Source organism: Lemur catta, chromosome 17 (genome assembly GCF_020740605.2).
Source record: "Lemur catta isolate mLemCat1 chromosome 17, mLemCat1.pri, whole genome shotgun sequence".
In the NCBI taxonomy this organism is placed as follows: Eukaryota; Metazoa; Chordata; class Mammalia; order Primates; family Lemuridae; genus Lemur; species Lemur catta.
Genome location: NC_059144.1, coordinates 38,011,683 through 38,027,330, shown reverse-complemented (window position 1 = coordinate 38,027,330; position 15,648 = coordinate 38,011,683). Strand labels below are relative to the sequence as shown.

At 45.7% G+C, this 15,648-nt stretch overlaps 1 protein-coding gene across 3 annotated transcripts in view; it reads right to left on the bottom strand.

Moving 5' to 3' along the window:
* PCSK2 (proprotein convertase subtilisin/kexin type 2) overlaps positions 1 to 15,648 on the bottom strand; it is a 188,964-nt gene that overhangs the window by 19,199 nt on the left and 154,117 nt on the right. For all 3 annotated transcript variants that reach the window (XM_045529543.1, XM_045529542.1, XM_045529544.1), the window contains one exon: positions 11,610 to 11,785. In XM_045529543.1, coding sequence (XP_045385499.1) covers positions 11,610 to 11,785 — 176 coding nt within the window. The remainder of the gene's footprint in view (positions 1 to 11,609; positions 11,786 to 15,648) is intronic.

Sequence of the window (15,648 nt, the reverse complement as noted above, 5' to 3'; positions counted from 1 at the left end):
CCCAGGCTGGGCCAGATCAGCAAAACAACCCATATGACCTGTAGACCCATGAGCAACATTAAATAGTGGTTATTTTAGGCTACTGGGTTTTGGGGCAGTTTATTATGCAGCTAGCTCACTGATACACAAAGCAACTGTCAGTCTGTTTTTGAACAGTAAGCAGCAAACGTTAGTTTTGTATTGGACTGTCAGACTTGCCCACAAGAATACTTTGTTTTCTAGGGACATTAAACTTCATTTTCCTAAGCCAGATAGAATACATTAAGCAACAATAATTATATTCTCGCTTCCAGTGATTGGCTTTTAGCATCAAATCATCCCTGGCTTCTGGAGAAAATGGGCCAGTGAGGAGAAGACCCTATTCTGAGGGCAGAAATGGATGGGGAAGGGTCATCTATAAGAGGACTGAGAAATGGGATGGGGCTGTTAGTGGCATGCCTCACTGCCATGGTTTGAGTGTATATGTTCCCTCAAAATTCATACATTGGAACCTAAGACCCAATGTGATAGTATTAAGAGGTGAGGCCTTTAGGAGGTGATTAAGTCATGAGGGTTCTGCCCTCATGAATAGGATTAGTGTCTTCATAAAAAGGCTCCAGGGAAGTAGCAAGGTCCCTTTTTACCCTTCCATAGTGTCAGGACACAGTGTTTGTCCCCTCTGGAAGATGCAGCAACAAGGCACCATCTGGAAGCAGAGAACAAACCTTCACAACACACCGAACCTGCCTGTGGCACTTTGAGAAATAAATTTCTCCTCATTACAAATTACCCAGCCCGTGGTATTTTCTTATAGCAGCATGAACTGATGGAGACACACACTTTCTTGTTAAAATGGTATCCTAAGGTCCAATTCTGTCCCTCAGCTTCACCTGAACAGGAGCTGGGCCGAAACTGAGGCAGAACAACTGTGACCCACACCCAAACAAAACCAGTTAGAGGATGCACTGTAAGGAGCCAAGGCTGATAATCACAGCAGGCATTTCTGTGGCACTTACTGTATGCCAGGGACTACTCTAATTACTTTATATATTATCCTACTGAATCCCCACAGCAACCCTAGGTGGCAGCACCATTTACACAAAGGGATAAAATACTTACAAAGAAACTCAACAAACAAACAAAAAAGCTTTGAAACTCAGTGAACTCTTTGGAAGGAGGAACACAGATGAAGACTTGACCCCGTGGAAAGACACACCATGTTCATGGACGGAAAGACATCACCACAGAGATGTCAATTTTCCCTACCTTAATGGATAAGTTTAACATCCCAATAAATACAGACGACTGTATCAATGGAGATTCAGTCATGCAAATACTAGCACACTATGAAGGTCAACAGAGGGAATTTTATACAGGGAACAGGTGGTAAAGAAGAGCCCCAAACCTAAACGTGGTGTGGGAGGTCACCCAGAGAGTAGAAGCTCTCTAAGACCCCAGAGCTGGAGCACAGACAGGGCGAGGACCCACAAGCCTTTGTGGAGGGAGCTGGACTTTGGGGGGGTGGTCCCTGCCCTTACTCTGCACATGCTCAGTGAATGGAGTGGCCATCAGTTGCCTGCGCTCTTTATTTTGGAATTGTCTTCCCTCTCCTTCACTGCCCTCTTGCATTTTTATTTTTATTTTTATTTTAAGAGGGCGAGTGCATTTAGGTGAAATTAAATAAGTGGTGCAACTCCACTTTGAATTCTGTTTTCGAATCAGCCAGTCTTTTGAAGTTTAGCGAGATTAGTGTTTCTCAAAAGTTTTCAGCAAATGATAACTTTTCACCTTGGCACTACAGATGGTACTTAACCACTCTGATTCTCAACCAAGGACGGATTTCTGCCCCAGGGGCACTGTGGGAGACATTTTTGGTGGTCACAATTCTGTGTGTGTGTATTTTACTAGCATCTTGTGGGTATAGGCCAGGGATACTACTAAATGATACAACACACAGGCCCGCCTCCTCACTCCCTGACAAAGAATTTTCTTGCTCAGAATGTCAATAGTGCCCTGGTTGAGAAACCTTACTCTAACCTAATGGTAAAGGGCAGTGAATTGGAACCTCTTGGTTTTAAGGCTTGTGACCTAAAGCAGCCTTTCACAAGCCCAAAACTTCTTGAAAGTTCATGCAGATTTTGTATTTTGGTCATAATTTAAAAATAATGTTACACGTTGCTTACCATCAGCCAAGGTGAAGTTCCAGCTGGACACGGGTGTGGTGGCTCCCTGGTGACCCCAGAACATTGCGCACATTTCAGGAGGTAAAAAAATCCCACTTTGAGAAGTTTGGAGCTAAAGTGAATCAGTCCCTTCACCCTAAGCAATAAGTAGTGACCGGGGTTAATGGCTGGACTAGGAGCTAGTCCAGTGTGGTATGGGTGTGCAGATCCTTGCTGAGGGAAGCCTGGGATAGCTTACCTTTTCCTAAACACTCAAGCATAGCAATTTTTTATTTTCCAGTCACCTTGACATCTTAATACACCACTGAAGTACTGTTAAAAAGTTATATTTTTTATTACGAAAATAAAACGCATTGTAGAATAACTGGAATATGGACCATGAAGAAGAAAATAAAAATCCTCTATAAACTTCCATAAATAGAGAATCACTGGTGATATTTTGTGGATTCCTGCCAGTTTTATATATAAATGCAAAGTATAAGAACAGCTTTGAAAATGAAATTGGGATCATAAAAAGATCCATTTTCTTGGCCTTGGCCTGTTTAAAATGTATTTGTCATTTACTATTATGTTAATATAATTAATATTCCCTTATGTGATTAAATACTCTTCTATACCATAATTTTTTATTAGTCTTATTAAATAGCCATTCCATAATTTATTTTATCCTCTTCTTAGACATACATGGAAGGTTGTTTCTAGGTTTTTAAAAGTGATTTATGATTAAAATGAATGTAATTTTATATATGTCTTTGCAGTTCTGTTTATTTCCTTGGTTGAGTTTCTAAAAGAGGGAATTTTGGATGAAAATAATGTTTGAAGATTCTTGATCCATATTACCATATTATTGCTCTTAGTGAAGTTTGTTAACAACTTACATTTTCACCATTAATGCATGAGAACTCCATATTCAGTTCATATGAGTCACTATTTAGAATTGCCATTTTTTGAAAATAGTTTTGCCAATTTGGTGGGCAAAAATGCTACCTCATTGTTTTGAGTTACATATTTTTTCACTAAAGTTGAGTTTATCTTTTTGTATCTTTCCTGCTCATTTGTATTCTTGCTTTTTGAATAACTTAGGAAAGCCCCAAGCCCCACAAGATCAATTTTTTCCTTCATGGTATTCTTCTTTTTATTAATGTGTAAGAGCTCTTCCTGTATTAAGGGAACTAACTAGATTTTTGTCATCTATATTGTTTATATATTTACTCAGTTTTCCCCTTTTCTTTTGTGTATTGCATTTTTGATTTGCAGAAGTTTTTCCATTATATTACTTTAATCTATTATTAAAATCTGTACTTCTTACAAACACATATTTTATTTATTTTTTATTTTTTTGAGACAGAATCTTACTCTGTCACCCTGGGTAGACTGCAGTGGCATCATCATAGCTCACAGCAACCTCAAACTCCTGGGCTCAGGCAATCCTCCTGCCTCAGCCTCCTGAGTGGCTGGGACTACAGGTGTGACCACTATGCCTGGCTAATTTTTCTATTTTTTGTAGAGATGGGGTCTCACTCTTGCTCAGGCTGGTCTCAAACTCCTGGGCTCAAGTGAACCTCCCACCTCAGCCCTCCAGAGTGCTAGGATTACAGACGCGAGCCACAATGCCTGGCCTTTAAACACATATTTTAAATACCACATAAGGCAATGTATTTATTTATAAATATTGCCTTTCTGCACTCATAGTTCATGAAACAATTTTATTCAAACTATTCACAAACATCTCTGACATTTGTGTATTTGTCCTCACTAGATTACTGGTTACCTTTTAAGGTCACCTAACTGTTTTTCTGGGCTCATTGTGGTAGTCATTGTTGCTGTTCGCTAAGTATTTCTACCTGCCCATTGTCTGAGCACATCATAAGGCCTCCTTGTGGTTGGGTTGGGCTTTGTAAGTCATTTTAATCAATGAGTCATAGGTGGGAGTTATATGTAGTATCATGTCTAGGCTGAAACATTTACTGGTCAGTGCTAGATACTGCGGAGCCCCTGCTGGTTCTGTGGTAGTTCAGCAGGAGTAGGCTGTCAAGTTTTTTGGAAGAGCCAAATTAAGGATGCCGTGGTCACCCTTAGCCTCTGGTTTAAATCCTTAACTCCATCCCGTGTTTAATGGCACCAGCAGTCATCTTTTTTAAATTATTGCCTGGCTTGCAACGTAACCACCTTGGAAGTCAGAGTCCTGTGTTATCCTGTCTCTCTGCTCGAACGATACAGACACGTCGTGGTGATTAACCTCTCTGATATGAAAGGTGCTGGTGAGGAGTTTACGTTCATATCAGTCTTTCACCTGAATGAATTTCTCACTCTGCCCAGATGGGTCAACACCACTGATCAAGGCAAAGGAGCGGGTGACCAACTGTCTTGGTTTGCCCAGGATTGAAGAGTTTCCTGGGATGCACGACTTTCAATGCTAAAAACAGGAAAGTCCCAGGCAAAGTGGGATGATTGGTCACAAGGATCATCTGAAACCCACCAGACTTTTCTCCTATGTTTCTTTATCCCAGAAATGGAAAGAGGGATTGTAACGGCACTAACTGTTTCACAGGCTGAGTCGCAGACCACGCTGCGGCAAACCTTCGTCTGGCCGCAGAGCGTATAAATCAGGGCTCGTGGAGTATTCCCGAGAGCTCCCCGGCAGGAGGCATCCATCGCCTGCCAGAGGCCTCGGCACTCGCTGCCACGGTGTCAGACCCACGGCTCTGATTAAATTTCAGCAGGCAGCACCGTGGCCTCTCCTCGCCCGTGCCTGATTAATCACTGTCTCCCCAGGCAGCCCTCGGCCCCCTCCTTTCCTGGATGGTGGCTTTCTTACAAGGGGCTCCTCTCCATACGTTTCAGCAGGAAGACCTGAGATCTGTGCTTGTGCCCTTTGCACGCTCTCTGGGAATAAATAATCAATGCTCCGTCTCATCTGTGCCTCTGAGAATTTTCTGTGGCTTTGTCTTTAAATACTCCTAAGATATTCCCTCCAAGTAGCAACCCAAAGAGTGATTAATAAGAGGCTGGGATGTAGTCATCAGAGCCAGCCAAAGGTGTGCCAGGGTTGCCCTCGGTGGCTGCATTTCCTCAAGATGTGGAAAGAAGTTCATGAATCAATTGTCACTTCCAAGGCCCTCTAGAGTTGTCTGAATTCCCCTTCTGGTCGTCAGAGCAAAATAAAATGCTGTGCCCCATAATGGCTGGTCTTTGTTGCTCCATCAGTTTCTTTGCAAGGGCTAACGTCCTTTTACCGAACAGTACACCTATCACTTTACTAGTGCTTTATTTATCCAGGGAGTGATGACCCTCGGTGATGAAGTCTTAGATTACGTTTTGCTCAAACTGCACTCTGGAGGTTGTGGCAGATGGCAGTGGGCATTGGCCCGTATCCCTTGGACCTTAGGATCTCTTGTTTCTAAGAATTTCTAAATGCCAGCATATGCATCTTCTTGTTTAAGGGCTTCCTCCCAAGAGGCTGAAGGTTGCTCTACATACCTGCCCCTAGACTGAAAGTGCTGGGCCATTTATATCTTTTGGGAACAAACCTCAGCCAATGGCTCTTATCCCAGCTCCTTTGCCACAGGGTGGGATAACTTCAGTGTGTGTTCTACATGGTTTTCTGCAGTTTCCTGGTGGGAGTGAGCTCCAGTTACTCACAGAGGTAGCTGGCTGGGTCACATGCCCTGTACTGGCCCCTCTCCTTCCCTGTCATACCTCCCATTCACCACTGGTATTCCCCTTACCTCCCCAGCAAAATTCCTGAATTCAAATCTTGTCTCAGAGTCTGCTTCTGGGGAATCCCAAACTAAGAAAGAAGTCAGTCATTGGACTATCTCATAATCTAGGGCTCTCTGATTGTCACCCACTTCCCACATATGATGTAAAAAATGCTTTAACTATAAACCCAACATGTAGACTACAGAGTCAAAGAACAAAGGATTAAAATATGCAAAGGAAAGAAGATTTCCTTCTTGCCTACTCCTTGCTGCCTCCCTCAAGTATTTATTAAGCAAACTTGGGAGATGCAAACTCAAGTCCCTAAGAAGCCAGGTAGGTGATGTTTATATGTGAAACAGGCATCAGACAATTGGGAACGGTGGGGTCTGTGGCAAAACAATGCATGCCCTGATAGAGGTCTCTTATTCTCCTCTTCTTTTTCTTCTTCCTTTCTAAATCATTTGTCTGTTGGTCAAACAAAACATATGTACAGCATGCTAAAATTCAAAGACAAACATGAGAACTGCCTTTGTACAATAGATAATTATCTGCCTCTGTTTCTGTGGAGATGACCGTTCAGAGGATCTCCGCCTTTCAGAGATGGATTTTCCTTTAGAGTAGACCAGACAACTGAAGTAACTGGGAGAAAATCTTTGCTAATGTATAATACATTGCTAATCTATAATACTCACAAAATTCTACAATATTGTCCAAAAAAAATGTCACCTTCAAACAAGGAAAGAATCATTCCCACAGCTTGGGGAAAAGTCAAATGAGAAATCATGTATTTTTCATCAGACTCACTTCACTTTCTAAAATATTTACATGCTGTCATCTGAAGATCAGTCATAACAATTTTTCTCTTAAGCTTGAGAGTGCTTGGCATGTTTTGCAGGACAATCACCCGTGAAAGGGCTGTTTTACTTGCAGCCAGGGAGGTTACAGATGGAGGAGAGAGAAATACCCAGCTTTGAGATGTGGTGGAGCAGGTCAGAAGTCCTTGGAAAATGACAGGAGCCACCCAGGGGTGCGCTGCATTGAGCGCCATATGCATTGTAAATTGGGACGGAGGGCAGACATCAACTATTTGCCCGACTCTCTTTTGGCCTCGGGTGTCAAAAAAATGACTTTCAGTGAAAAATCTATGTCTCCCGGGGAAAGGGGGTATCTGCCAAGTGCTTCCCTGGGCGCCTGCTGTCACCTGGTCCTGGGCTTGGATGTGTAACCATTTCTCTCAAGCGACATAGTGAATAATGCAAGAAGGAAACAAGCTGTTTGTGTGTCAAAAGTTTCATCCTAAATACTCCTTAAGGGGACCAGGCACTGAAACAGAGCAGGGACATTACCTCCTGCTACCCAATCCTGTGGGTAGATATTCTCTGTAAATTGCATTGTGCTACTGGAATGTCAGGGTCCTTGTTGCTGTTTCAGATGGGTTGAATTTCAACAGTAGATTGGCATAACCTTGTAATAAAACATCTCTTCATTATTTCTTCAATGGGCCCCCTTGGAAGGTGGCAATCAGTATTTAGCTGCCATCATGATGCTGTTCACTTGAGGGACTCTGTTTCTCATTTCATAATTGTGTTTCTGGGATCCTTGTGTTAAATGCAAGATTGCTGAATCTCTCAAGATGTGATGGCTTCACTTGACTTAGAAAAGTTGTCCTCCGCAATCTGGTTGGAAATTGTCATTTTGGGGGAACACAAAGCCTTAGGGCTTCATATGTATTTTCCTCCAGTTTTTTCCTTCTCAAAGGGAATTCTGAGATCCATTTAAGCAAGGCTGACCTTTACTTGCAGGGAGAATACATAGGTCTCTAAACGCTATAATTTCAGGGAAGCCAGCAGAGTCCTCTAATGGGGGTTTGCTGGCAAGTGTTTAACAACCAGCTCTCTGAAGAGGGCATAAAGGACATTATTTACAATGTTTGCCGATTTCCATGTCTAATTTCAAGCTACCAATATGATGTCACCAGGAGCAATTTCAGCATGGCACTGCCCCTAACTCAGAAACATTTTTCTCTCCTAGTATTACATAATGAGAATTTTCGCATGCTGTGTTAGAGAAAGGAAAAAGGAGAGTTCTCAAGGTCCCAAACAAGAAGAAAAAAATTATAATTGGACCAACTGTCAACCATCTTGGCTATAAACGAGAGAGCCAGGTGACATCAAGGTGACCTTGAAAACTGACCAGGTCAATTCTACACTGCTCAAGTCTAGCCACATCTCTTTTTTTGACTGTCCATTCTAAAACTGGAAGGGAATATGAGTTTTCTAGGGCTGCCACAATAAAGTACTACAAGCTGTGTAGCAAAAACAACAGAAATGTATTGCTTAGCAGTTCTGGAAGCTAGAAGTCCAAGGTCGAAGTGTCAGCAGAGTTGGTTCCGTCTGAGACGTGAGGAAGAACCTATTCTACACCTCTCCCCTAGCTTCTGGTGGGTTGTTTGCTACCTTTGGTGTTCCTTGGCTGTACATGTATCACCCAATATCTGCCTTCATCTTCACAGGGCATATTGGATTAAGGGCCCAGCCTACTGCAGTGTGACCTTGTCTTAACTAATTACATCTGCAAAGACTCCATATCCAAATAAGGTCACATTTGAGGTACTGGGTGTGAGGACTGCAATATATGAATATTTGAGGATATAACTGAACCCACAACAGAAGGGGAGCATATGGTCTTATATTTCTGTTCAGCCCTTTGAAAGAATTCAACAGTTCAGAAGAAACTTCCCCATCAGAGGCCTGAGAAGACAGGGTGAATACAGACGACTATCATTTGATGTTATCAGTAGTAGAAAGAAAGGGGTTTTGTTAGAGACCTTCTGACTGACATCTGACCCTTCAAGTTCTGAATCTTTCTAACAAAACTGAGACAGGAGTCACACCCTGCAGGCAGTTAGGGCAGGGGTCAGAAGGAGAAGGCCAATGGAATAACAAAGTCACAAGAACATGGATAAGCTTCGCTACGATAAATGTCACCAATAGGGACCTTTTAGTTATTTTACTTTAGCCATAACATCTTTATTTAAGGTCAAAGGGGGAATTGCTTTAATTGGGGCATGCACACAGTTGAGGCAACAGTCACCCTGAATGAACTACCCTCATTAACATACTAAAATCACACCCACAAGCACCAGGACAGTTTACAAATGCCATGACAACTCCCGGAAGTTACCCTTTAAGGTGAAGAAAGGGGAGGGTTCCTGGTTCTAGGAACTCTCCACTCCTTTCCCAGAAAATCCATGAATATTGTGCCCCTCGTTTAGCACAGCATTAAGATTTAATGTAAAAGGACAGACCCTAACCCTGGGGTGACGCTGTTCCCTATTAGAGCAGTACAGAGTGTACTATACTTTCTATACTCTTTATTTAGTAAATTTCATTGCTTTGTGTGTGACCCTGAGTTTGAATTCTTCCTTGCACGGAGGTGAAGAACCCTCTCTGCCAGTGGCCGGTGGTCTGCCCAGGTGTCAGAACCACATTTCTTAGTTGTGGAGCCTCGTCTGGGGAGGGTGTCTCCTCTAATTTGGGGCCAAAATTTTTCCAAAACCACCGGGGGCAGGTGGCAGCCGGAACAGAGGCTGACAGGTTGTGACAAGCAAGCGCGCTAATGGGACCATATCCAAGCGGAAACACCACCTGAGCATCAGCCTCAAGGACGAGGAAGAATGGGCTGAAGAGAAGGAGACACAAAGCCAGGGAGAAACCGGCAGGGTGAGCATGGCCGAGTTTCATGACCGCGGAGCCCTCACGTGGCTCTCCACACTGTCTTGGGGCTGGCGTCCTGCAGCCGCCTTGGATCGGAACGTCTGTCCGGTCCCAGGCTGTATGAGGTCCTGCCCAAGTCCATCTCACTGCCCTCATCCCTTCTGGAACATTCTTACAAGAAACCCCTTGGGCCTCTGCTCCTGTAACACAGAGACAAACTGAGCGCATGGCTCAGTCATCAAACCAACCATCCAACCCATTGTACTGATGAGGAAACAGTGCTGTTACTTCCAGAAAATGAGTCCCCTCCACTGCCCTTTTCTATTCACTGTGGGTTTTAAAAAACCATATATTAGAGTTTTAGTATCTTAGGGTTACATGATATGGGTCCCAGAGGTCACATAGAGCAATATCTCTCAAACTTAATGGGATCTTCTTAAAATGTGGTGTCTGATGCATCAGGTGGGCGGGTGGGGCCTAGATTCTGCATTTCTCACACTCCCAGGTGGGCCAGTGGCCACACTTTGAGAACCACTGGCGTAGACCATTTTACAGAAGAAGGTAAGGAATGGGGACGCTAAATGACTAGTCTGAAGTTCCTCGGCCAACAGGAGGCAGAATCAAGGTTGGAACTCGGGTCTCTCCGTTCTGAAGCTGAACTTTCCACCTGTCGGAATATCCCTGCCACAGCAGAACAGACCCCCTGCCGTGCACTGTCAGCTCTCTAGTGACGATGGAGACGTGGACAGGCAGACAGAAAAGCCCTTGATTCTGAGAAATGAGCCCACTCATTTGGTACCCCATGTTCTTCCTTCCCATCCATCCTGTGACAGCTGTGGTTGGAAGTGACTGGAGAGACACAAAGACCTGCAAGGGCCCGTCTGTGTTCCAAGAAAACGTTATTTGCAAAGTCAGCCTGTGGGTTGGATCCAGCCTGTGGGCCCAGGTTGGCCAACTCTTGCTCTGAGGGGTTACACTTTGTTTCACTTACTGTTCACTATTGTTTGGAGCCCGGATGGTGGGAAAGTTACAGGTTAACAACTTGTCAATTTTTGTCCAATGAGATGCTTTAGTCTTATAAGACTAGGAACATGTATAAGCAAGCAACGATTTAACGATCCAAAGTCTAAATTTAACCTAATCAGACTGAGCTCATTTTATCAATTCTTTTACAAATTTTACACTCCCTGGAGGCTTAGATTCAATAGGAATACAAAATCAGGATATGGGAACAAAAGCTAAGCAGAGACAAGCCATTCCCAATGTGCCCCGTCCAAATTCCTGACCCACGGGCTCCGCAAGCCTAGTAAAACAGTGTGTATGAAGTTTTGGGGTGGTTGGTTCAGCACCAACAGTGACTGGGACAAACACCGATCATTCCCAGCGGCAAGCGCTTGCGTGTATGCATTTATGCATTATAGCTATCCCACAATATTATCATTTCACAAGCAAGAAAACAGGCTCAGTGAGGTCAAGGCACTTGTTTATAGATGCTCAGGGCCTGAATGATAGAGTGGGAACTTGAACCCAGGAACACTCTGTCCCCTGAGCCTGGCTGGGCTCACATCGTCAGGGGTGGCCTCTGCAGGGTGGCTCAGAGAAGGAGTCCCCGCGTCCCCCTGCCTTTGGAGGCTCTGCCCACTCCCTTCTGGGCTCCTCCATTCTCCGGGCTAATCTCAGTGGTGGAGGGGCTCTGCTCAGACCTCCAGAGCATCGGGAGGGCGATGCTCTCAGGCTGCTCCTATCCTCGACTGAGCAACCGACCCGGGGGCGCCAGCACAGGCCCCTTCCAGCCTGCAGTCTGAGACCACCCCCCAGCCCCCGCCCCTTGCCCTCCCTGTCTCCCTCGCAGGGGCCAGTCCTGCATCCCGCCTCCCCTGTCCTCCCTTATCCTGCATGGCATCCCCTCTAACCAGCCTCCTGCTTGGCTAAACGCAAGGTGTTGGTGTGGGTTTCCCTCGGGACGTGAGTTGGCGCACAGGGGCAGCCCAGTCCCGCCCTGGGTGGTCCCCCACCCCGCCCGGGTTACCTTGTTCACGCCGTCAGCCATGGCCTGCAGCGTGAGCTCCCGGGGCCCGTCCACCGTCTTGCCATTGTCCGTGGGGCCCCAGCTGGCGCTGTAGATGTCGATCAGCTGCGGCATATGGCTGATGGAGGAGGCCTCGATGATGTCCGTCATAAACGGCTGGTCCAGCATCCGGATGCCTGGGGACAGGGGGAGCAGAGAACACCAGGCTTGGGTGTCAGGGTTCACAGGACACGTGGGGTGGAGGAGGGCTCAGGTCCTGCATGTGCTTGGATGGGGTGGTGACCCCGGGTGCCCTGGGGGACACCGTGGGGTGCGAGGATCAAGAAGGAGGCACAGACCGTCCCACTTGCTCCTGTTTGGATCCCTCCCCTCCCATCACGCCTTTCCTTATGTAACTATTCGAAGAAAATTTTATTCTCCTAGCAAATCTTACTAGAAAGAATTCCTAACGGGGAGAGACCACCTTTGTTGAAGAGATTCCTTGATAAGCCTGTGTCTAAGCGGAAGCTCAGACCCCAGGAAGTGGATGTTGACTGGGGCCAAGTTTCAGGGGCGACATAAAGCTATTGCACATGTCGGGTGGGGAGGAAATTGGTATTTGATATTTAAGGAGAAATTAGGGCAGGGGACAGGGGGAAGAGGGCAGAGGGAGGCACAGGGACGGTGCAAGGGGTGTGGTGGGGCCAGGAAAGAGGAACCCCTAGTTGCACTGTAGCTGAGAAGGGACTTTGGGGAGGGCAGAAATGGCGACTAAAGTATATTAGCAATGGGGCGTGTGGTACAGCCCCCTCCTCTTTCTGCTCCATGTGGGTTGGTGTTGTTCTCTGATGCCTCGTAGGAGTGACTCTTGCCGGAAGTTGAAAAGGAGAAGAGTCCTGCAGTCCAAGATAGTGTAATCTGGGGACACGGGGACACAGGCAGAAGGGGCGTGGGTGGCCTCTATCCCAGTCCCAGCTGCCTGTGCTGAGGCTGAGGATCCCATATCTCACGTCCCCCTCTGGGGTGCACAAAGGCCACTCCAGGGTTAAGTCAGCAGCCGCCAATGGGATGGGCGTGTTGTCTCTTCATCACTACCCTCGAAGCTTGGCTGCTTGGCGCCATGTTGCTGGCTACGGGGCTTTGTCACCGGGTACACTATTCCGTGGCAAGTAGCCTGGGGTGTTAGTGAAGCTGACCTAATTCTTTCCATCCACTGGGATGATGGAATGAAGGGTCTGGTCCTGGCATAGTCAAAACCTGGATCCTGACACTCCTTCCTTGTCTGTCACTGATGGTCAAAGGACATTATTATTCAAGGACATTCATTTCACATGCATCACTCTCGAATATGGTATGCAAATCAACTTAAAAGGGATTTCTTTCTTAAGGGTCAACTATTGTCAAACCTCAGGAGACTCAGGGTTTCTCTTTCCTCTTCAGTGACTCATAGAGCACCCCTTGTGCATGGTTTGCAACACGCCCCCCACCACCACTCTCCAGCACTGCATTTTTAACGCCTATTACAATTACTTATTTGAATGTTTCCTACACCACCAGATGGCAAGGTCTTTGAGTACAGGGAAGGTCTATTCTGTTCACTTCTGTGTCCCTGAGATCAGCATGATGCTTGGTATTTATCTTAAGCTTGATAAATATTTGGCAAATAAATGTCCATTGTTATTACATTATTTAGTTGCTTTTTCTCCCCAACAGAAATAACAGGTCTAGAAGGACAAATAATAACAGGCCCAGATCGTTCATCCTCTACAATTAACATTAATCCCTAAGTCAGGTCACCGTTTTTTGCTAACAAACATCCAATTATCAGTTAACATCCTTTCTCCTGGAGGAAGCTTATTCAGAATAAACTCACTCTTTGGTTTGAACTTTCTGGAAGCTAAGTTTTATGGTTCATTTTATAAGGAGACAGGAGATTTAAAACTCTATATTTTGCTTTTGGTCTACCTATATTTTATTTATTTAAGAGATTTATTCAACGAACAAAGGTAGCCAACAGGCCATAGAATAAACTGAACAATGCATTTTTCGTCTTGTGTGAAGTCATGCCAACTCTGTGGGTGGGAAATAAACATAGAGGGGCTGACATTTGCCTGCATGGAGAAAGCTCAGATGCCCTTGAACTTGCCTAGTGCCCAGATGACCAGGACTGAACAGCCCACCCCAACTAGAAGGCGAGAGAATTTCAGCCTTGGGCAAAGTGGTCCTTGACTGCCCCACAAGCCAGATGGCCCACAAGCCAACCAATGGCAATCCTGGATTTTGTCAGGGCTGGGGGCACGGTGCACACAGCCTTGAACCCTCTTCCTCCTCATGGCTCTTGTCTCCCTGCTTCTCTCCCTCTTCCTTCCCTCATGGGCTCCCTTTGTGCTGCACAAGAACACCAGGGCTGACGTGTATTCATCTTCTGACTGTTGTAGCATTAAGGGAGGCGGGGCGGCCACAGACGGGGAGCAAGCCTGCCTCCCATTCATACTCAGGGGCCAGGCGCCCGACATTCTTTTAATCTCATTAAGCTCAAGAGGAATGAGGCATACATTAATCGAATGAGATATAGTATTAATTTTGCAAGCCACTGCACCATTAGCAGCCAAGACAGAGGCTCAGGGTGACCCAAGGGTTTTTAGGGAGGGCCTCTCCTCTGCCCTTGGATGCTCTAGGAGATATGGAAGGTTGCAGAAAGAGAGAGACAGAGAGACAGAGAGAGAGATATCCGGAGGTATTGTGGGCAGAGCGAAGCGCAGATACGAAGGTCCACTAGAAGGAGCACGACGACATTTTAAAATTTATATTTGCTAGGAGGTTTTATCTAAATTATATTCACCCAGAGATTGAGCCATGCATATATGGGAACTTAATATACAATGAAGGCGGTACCACACATCAAAGGGACAGGATGGGCTGTTGAATAGGTGGTGTTGGGAACACTGGTTTACTGTTTGGAGAAGAATAAAACTGGATCCCCAGCAAAGAGGGAATGCAAAGAGGGAATTGAGAGGCACTAGTGGTCTCATGTGAAAGTTTGAAATGAAGATAGATATGAAGAAGATATTCGCACTGATTAAAACAGATCAGCAGCTAATGTCTAGGACACACCAAGAATGCCTACAAACCAGCAAAAAAAAACAAAAAAACAAAAAACAACAGGACCGCCGATGGAAAAATGAGCAAAGTTTATGAACAGAAGATCCCAACAGGCAACCAGCAGATGAAGAGATGCTCAATGCTCTTTTTTCCCTTTTCCCCTTCAATTTCTAATCTCATCTCCACTCTTCTTTCCATCTCTGGACTAAGATTCAACAGCATTTTAACTGTGGGCTTTTTGGGAAGACATGGCCCCAGCATCTCCCTAACTCCAAACTGAACACCTGGAGACTTCCAGAGACTGGCAATGAACTTCGTTGGTCAGCAGGTGGCGCCTTGGACCTCGGTAGCTCAGAAAGCTTCTGCAAGGAAAGATTCTCTGGAAGGGGTTGGCTCATCATTAGCAAATAATTAAAAACCAGCCAACTTTTGGAATTGCCAGCCAGGATGAATAAAATGTTCTCTCTAAGCCCGTAAGGTCAAGGGGCCTGAAACTGCTTTTGTCTACAATTCATGAGTAACTCTCTAGCACTTTCTCAAGCAGAATTCATTCTCTCAGGGAGCCGAGGACACCGGGTGCCGCAAAGGACACAGGAGTGGGATTAGAGCCTCCTCGACCCTTGAACAGTTAGAACCAGCACGAGTGAGTGGTCACAAAGGAGCAAAGCTGGGGCTAAGGGAGTGGGAACGAGGGAGGAAGGAGGCACCCTGGCTTGAAATCTTTGTGTGGCTGGGCATGCCTCCCTCCACCTCTGTTCTTTGTTTCTGGAACCTCAAAGTGTTGCCGTGATGCCTGAGCTATCTACCCTGGGGTTTCACAGAAGCACTGTCAGGTCTTTGAGGTACAGGCTGCTTTCGGCCAGAGGCTGTCGCACCCTGCAGGGGATTCTGTGGTCTGCTCCTGGTCTTTCTGCCTGGGGCGTTCTCTGCCCTGGGAGCTCTGCTCGGCCCAGGTGAG